Here is a 7,100-nt window from a genome sequence, read left to right on the forward strand (position 1 = left end):
GTAAATAATCGAGTCTGGACCAAACAATCCAGTGATCAGCAGCATGAGCATCGAGCTGCGCAATTGGGAACCGATGACATGTTTCAACCAAGCCAGTGAGCCTGACCACCCGATCCCGTTAGTCGCCTCTTATGACAAGCATGGGTTACTTAAGATTCATTCTAACCCGGACCTTCATTGGTTACTCCATTAAGACCCCTCTTAAAACCAGCATTAGCTGTTTGGGGCCAATTCTAAACCATAACACCCACATTCCCAGTTCAAATGCCTCTAATGACTATTGATGGGAAACACACCAGCCAAGGTCCCCACAAAAAATGACTGAAGGAGATGATAATACTCACTGTATTGTACCAGTTCATGCACGGTTTCACAGCATCCCAATCATCACGGCCGTACAGCTCTACATACCAAATGCTGAAGTTAAAACTCGGACCCCAGGCCTGAATTGGGACTGAAAATAACACAGTTGTTGTTGCTTAAACTTCATAACAATTCTGTACAAAATGTATGTGAAACCAGACAATCCAGCGATCAACAAATCGCAGGTGTCAACCAAGTCAGCGAGCCTGACCACCCAATCCTGTTAGTCGCCTCTTACGACATGCATGAGCTTTTGAATATCAATATTCTAACCAAGACTTTCACGGGTCGTTGTTAATATGTACAAAATGTATGTACAAAATATATGTGAAACTGTTCTGAAGACCTGAACCCTACGTGAGTGAGTTTAGTTTTACGCCGCACTCAGCAATATTCCAGCTATATGGCGGTGGTCTGTAAATAATCGAGTCTGGACCAGACAATCCAGTGATCAACAAATCGCAAGTGTCAACCAAGTCAGCGAGCCTGACCACCCAATCCTGTTAGTCGCCTCTTACGACATGCAAGAGTTTTTGAAGATCAATATTCTAACCCAGACCTTCACGGGTCGTTGTTAATATGTACAAAATGTATGTACAAAATATATGTGAAACTGTTCTGAAGACCTGAATCCTGAACATAAAACATAGGACAATGACTAATTCTGACTGAGTATGGTTTTACGCCGTTTTTAGCAATATTCCAGCAATATCCCGGCGGGGAACACCGGAAATGGGCTTCACAAATTGTACCCATGTGGGGAATCGAACCCCGGCCTTCGTCGTGACGACAATGACTAATTAAGCTTAAATGTTTTTCATATTGGTTCTGCATATTAACATATGCAATACAGTGTTTCTAAAGTCACTGGCAATCACAACAGAAGAGAAATAAGCAACTTTACATGCAAGTACTAACATGATGGAAAACTTACATCTTTTCAATATTGTTTACAAGAAAAAGTCGCGGTAACAAGCCCAGCCTTGTTGTGGATAGTGACTCAATTTGTGATTAGAATAAACAAGAATTACATTAGATTTTCAGTCAGTGTTCCAGAGTTTGTGTTTCTGTACATATCCGAGCAGAGCACATATCCGAAATTACTGAATAAACAAAAGTAAAATGGTCCTCATTTAGAAAATGATGGGGCCCCTTGATTCATCCTGCCTAAAAAACAACTCAAGAGCACACAGCCAAAGGTTTTTTTAAACCATGCAGCACAATACCTAGTTTGTAAGCTGAGTTACATAACATCCATTACAAAGGACCAATTATCTCATTATCAAACAAATGGTACAAACCTATTTTGATATATCTGCAAGGAAAGTGATTGCCATCTATTTCATGTCGAAGACTGAAACATTCTGGTGTGTGATCATTCTTCAAACCACTGAAAAATAATTGTGACACTAAGTGAGATATTTAACATTTATTCTGATCATTTTGTCTGCCACTGAAGTAACAACAAATATTCTCTTTGTAAAAATAATAATGATTAAGCAATTAATTACTATCATACTATCATAAATAAACTGTTTCTATGGCTACTATGTGGATATACCCAGCATCCACATTTTCTTCACACCTCCATAAACACAAAAACACTCATATCCTTTGTTTCTCCTCCAGTATTAAAACAGTGAACATTGAGAGGAGGGTTTACAGTTGTTATTACCATACAAGCTCAGTATTTACCTGTCTAGGATTTCAATCATATGATCTTCAGTGAGTCCACCATGGATTTTGAATTTCTTGAGATTGCACACATGAGTTTTCTCATACTTGCCAAATGATACTGTTTCCACAATTGCAGGTCTTTCCAGTTTGAGCACCAAATACTGCAACATTGATGAACAAAAACATATTATCTTTGCTTCTAGTTTAGCATCCCAACAGGAAAATTCAAGCTATATGACAGTAGCTGACACCTCAACAAGTCTGGACCAGACCAGGAGGTTCAAAAATCCCATCGCCCAACGCCCGGGACAAGTCAGTTTTCATTTCGGGCAATCAAATAATGGTATCTTACTTGTCCTTGGGCTACTAGATAATTTCCACTTATGGTTTCAAACTGCAAATAAACTTTGATTTAATTTCATATCTACTCAAAATGTAGCTATTAAATTTCGCAATGATAATAAAGTAGAGTTATCTTTCTTTGCTATTTATCACTTTTCAATAAATAGTCCAGTAGACATTAACATCAAATAACATGTTGATTTCTTCTTTCATAATTACATCATCATAATTATGTCATAAAATCAGGGCAAGAGGAAAATTAGTCAGGACAAGTTACTTTCTTAAAGTCACTTGCCCTGTGGCAAGTGGCTTTTTAAAAAAAAATTGAACCCCTGCAGACAATGAATATGAGAAACTATCCCTCTGATGCATTAAGTTTGGGAATACAAAGAAAGAAATTTTCATCAAATTTCCTCAATTTAATATGTCTCAAGACAAGGGGACTAACGTCGACTATCAAGTAATCATGGTAAGGATTAGGATAAACTCATCTGTTAATACAATCACCAGGAAAGAACTGCCACTTAATACTTCCAACAGAATCATAAAGTTAACATAATTTTACCTGCAGCCATTAACTCATTCTGTCTCACTCCTGTTTGTTAATATACCATTCCACCTCCCATTGGGATATTTATATATTTCCACGATGCACAGAATGTATTCTCACATCATGTCAAGTGAATATGTAGATAGAATGACATATCGGTATCTGATTGTCCCTACCAACGTTGGTCAGCATACAAGAATCACAAAATCAGTTTCTTTGTTTTAAGATCAAACATCATAATAAGAGAGTGGATAAGAAACATACTGCATCCTGCAGGATACACAATAATACCTACAGCACACTGAGACTAGGCAAAGGTGTCTGTTATTTCAACCATCAATCATGACTACTGTTCACATGGTACTTACTCATTCCAGGCTTTGAAGTAATTATTGAAATGTACAGTACACAATATATTCTTTTACACTCCATAGACACAAGATATACCATTCTCTTCCCACAGAGGTTACTTGTCATATCTTCCTACTAACATCTGTTCTAATACGGCCATATTTCCCGGTTCTCGTAAAATCCCCTAGCGGCAAAAGATCGCAACACGAATTATCTCCCTTCTTTCTATCCAATCAGAACATGTGTAACATCGACTTAGATTCAACTTGACTAACACAAGCAAATGTGGGGCCACACATATCCCCCATCTGCCGGGGACTTGTGTTGATGTTACACACAAGACGTTTAATGGTTAGCTTGTCCGTTGTCAACGAGGGCGATGGAGACACCACTGATCTGCCATAACATGACTGAGTTCTGTCTAGAAGAAACGTTTGCGCATCGCGCAGGGGAAGAGGTTTAGTTTTCTCGAAGCATACGGAAATTACCGAGGCCTTGCGAATGATCAACTTTTGAAACAACGTCGCTGATTGCACAACTAAATCTGATTGCCTCCAATCACGAGTCTTGAACGCTCACACCATGAAAGGGCCGTATTAGAACAGAGGTTACGTAGGAAGATATGACAGGAGTAACCTCTGTGGGAAGAGAATGAAGATATACATAATACCTGATAATTTTATTATATTTCAGTCAGCCATCATCTTTAGTTACTGCACAAGTTAGACTGATGGTCTCAGCCTTTAGTTTAAACATATTTTATTCACAATGTGAAAAGGATCGGGGACAAGTTCTTACAACTTATTAAACCCCTCTCAAGGTCACATGCAACCAAAAAATCAAACATAATTAAAACACAATTATCACTTATTCATGACATATAATATACATTTCTGGTTATGATAAAACATATAAACAAAATTATAAGCGTACAATCGCAAATCAAAAGTGCAATATTTTGTACTTGGGTTTACTTCCCAAGAAACAAAGCAGCTGGGATACCGAACCCAGTCAGAGCGGGTGGGTGTGCACTCAAGTGTAACGGCTGGTTCATTTGCAGATGCCCTCACGGCTCATTGTGCGTGTGTATATAGAGATGTTGGGTTTTTGTAAATACATGCTCATTTTTTGTGTATAACATTTTGCTATCAACAGACATCATAACATGTCATGTGTACAAGTATCACACCTGCCTGTCTGTGTAATTACATAATGTGACAGAGACCGAACTCGGGCCATAAATCAATGCGTTTTGTTTATGGTGTATAGCCTGATAGGTGTTAAGTTCAAATTGCATGTGGTCAGTGATCGCAGTTGTGTATTGAATATTGTCATTAGCAGACAGGCAGGCAGCCACATAGGTGTCAATAAAACAGACATTGAGTTTCGTCTGTGACAACGACATATCTATATCACAGTTAGAAATTCTGTCAACGCTAAATAATGACATTGCTTTTAGTATCGAAATGAGAAAGTGACTCGGTAAGAAGAATGTGTGGTCAAAATAGACAAATGAAATTATATAAACAGTTTATCTACTGTCATAACATATAAAAAGCTCGCACCTGTGAAATATCAACAAAACATTAGAAAAATAGCTCACACCAAAGCCTTCACCGAGTATTCACCGGACAACCCGCGAACCTATTTCACTGCGCATGTGCTATGAGCGCAGCCCAGCTGTTGAAACCACTTCAATTCCCCCAAGCGCTGGGGGAAAATTAGTGAATCGTTTGAACTACTATTTCGCACGGGTTTTTTCATCGCGTTATTTTTCAACATTATAAGTTGAATTTGCATTTTTGATGATTTGTTTCGGTAAGTCCATACCGAAAGGTATCAGAATCTGCAAAGTTGTGTTTTACGTTGCATGTGACCTTTAATAAATAGTTAACCTTTTCCAAATCAGGTTTTGATACATAAACGTTAGATTACCAAACGATTACCTGAGGAGGGTTGTTGGAATCTGAAGACCATCTTGAAGTCTGGTCGCCCGGTTTGTCATGACATATGTTTCTGAAATGGTAAAATTTACAGGAATCTTAGAACTCTGCATATTACCAATATATCATATTACATACATAGCAAACTATGACAAGCAATTTGTTTCTTATCTTTGATAGCACATACTGAAAACAGTTTGCATGAATGCACCTAGATAGCACAATCACCAAATAATGAGTTACCTGCTCTCATTTTAGATGTCATTGACACAAAACGAAATACTGCATGAATGGTCACAATGGTTCAGTCATCAAAACAAAGCTGATCATCATACAGCACAAATAATAATAATCAATCCTCAAGACAACACTTCGACATATCACCACTTAGTTTCTTCAATGGTCGTTATGTAACTAAGCAGCATTTACAAAGATTACTCGCAGTTTAATCTACAAGACTGATGTATATTGTAGTGTACAGTATCTTTAAACACAGTAATTTACTTAATACTTAATCTAATCTCATAACAGTAAACAGTATTTCTGCGTGATGTGAAATATTTGCACACTTTAACAGTGTTTAACTCTCAAATAAGGCAGATATCTAAAACAGTCTGTAATGATCTGAGCACATTCACTTCACTAACTGACCCAATTTAGATACATAGCTTATGGACTTATTAGGTTTTTCAGTAAATAAATGGAATATACAGGCTGAATTTAATAGACAACATCTCTAGAATATAGAACCACATCTTCTCATGTGAACAAGCTCTGCCACAGGTCACATGTTTATACTCCTTGCCTCCGGTTTTGTGAGAATCAAAGTCACAGAGATCACAGTAAGGAACAAAGGAGGCATAAGCATGGTTGATGTTGCAACATTGGTCAGCTTTTGAATCATTACAGAGCAAGCATTGCAGTTGAAACAGACTTGGATGAATATTCATGGACAGTTTCCAGCAATCAAACCATTTGACAATAAACCATATTCCTCCTGTTTTTTCCTGAAGTCATACACACCAAAATCTGTGGCTTCTGTTCTTGAACAATGCACAAAAAAGGGTGGAATCTCCTTAGATCCCCAGCTCATCCCTGACTTGTCATTTATTACAAAACCAGATTTATGGCACTATGTCCCACAGTAAATAGTTTTAAAGACCAACAACATGTGGGTGGGTGAAGCTTGCAAAGCAGTCACACACCACACACAACAAAACAGACAAAACTACACTCCAGAGCACAAATACTATTTGAAATAGAATAATAATAGATGTAACAAAAACTGCTTTCATAAATTAGCCCTTGCTATACAATGCACTGTCACATATAGAGTAATCAAATATTGAACACTATCCACATGAATGATCTTGTTTAATGACAATGAGTTAAGAGATGATAGATTACTGAGAGGTATTTATTATTCTGGATTGGAGCCATATTTGCAACAGTGATTTACATATTTATACCATTTTGTAGAGTTATAAGGATAAAATAGCTCTCTTGCTACAGTTAAAACGACATGCATTAGTAAATATCGAGCACACGTGACTTATAAATAAACATACAAAACTGGTTGTTTTCCTTTATTCTCTCAAACTGACATGTGAAAGAATATTCGTAGTTTCAGTCCATTGTTTGTTACCTTGGATAACAGTATGCTTTACAGTTACAAATGTGAAATATATCAAACGACAAGTGTACGCACTCTGGGACATAATTGTAGGAATAACTTGACCATTTCACCACTGAGTACTTGAGTCGTTGTTTGCAAGAGAGGGCAGCCATTCTTTTTCTTTCACTCTTTTACGCTTGCGAATGGAGGGATGGAATATAAAAGGCGAACGGGAAAAAACATATGGAAACGGAGTCTA

The 7,100-nt window shown here is 37.4% G+C and overlaps 1 protein-coding gene across 3 annotated transcripts in view; it reads right to left on the minus strand.

The window, feature by feature from the left end:
- The window catches only part of LOC124276518 (muskelin-like), a 36,396-nt gene extending 29,361 nt beyond the window's left edge, over nt 1-7,035 (minus strand). For all 3 annotated transcript variants that reach the window (XR_006898552.1, XM_046712147.1, XM_046712145.1), the window contains exons 1-5: nt 6,935-7,035; nt 5,230-5,299; nt 2,059-2,201; nt 1,665-1,753; nt 345-454 (exon numbers count right to left, since the gene is read on the minus strand). Coding sequence is in view for 2 of the 3 variants with exons in the window: in XM_046712147.1 (XP_046568103.1) it covers nt 345-454; nt 1,665-1,753; nt 2,059-2,201; nt 5,230-5,299; nt 6,935-7,014 (492 nt within the window). In the remaining variant the exon portion in view is untranslated. The remainder of the gene's footprint in view (nt 1-344; nt 455-1,664; nt 1,754-2,058; nt 2,202-5,229; nt 5,300-6,934) is intronic.
- Nucleotides 7,036-7,100: the final 65 nt, after the last annotated feature.

This window comes from Haliotis rubra, unplaced genomic scaffold, assembly GCF_003918875.1.
Source record: "Haliotis rubra isolate DU_JTF1 unplaced genomic scaffold, ASM391887v1 Scf21, whole genome shotgun sequence".
NCBI lineage: Eukaryota > Metazoa > Mollusca > Gastropoda > Lepetellida > Haliotidae > Haliotis > Haliotis rubra.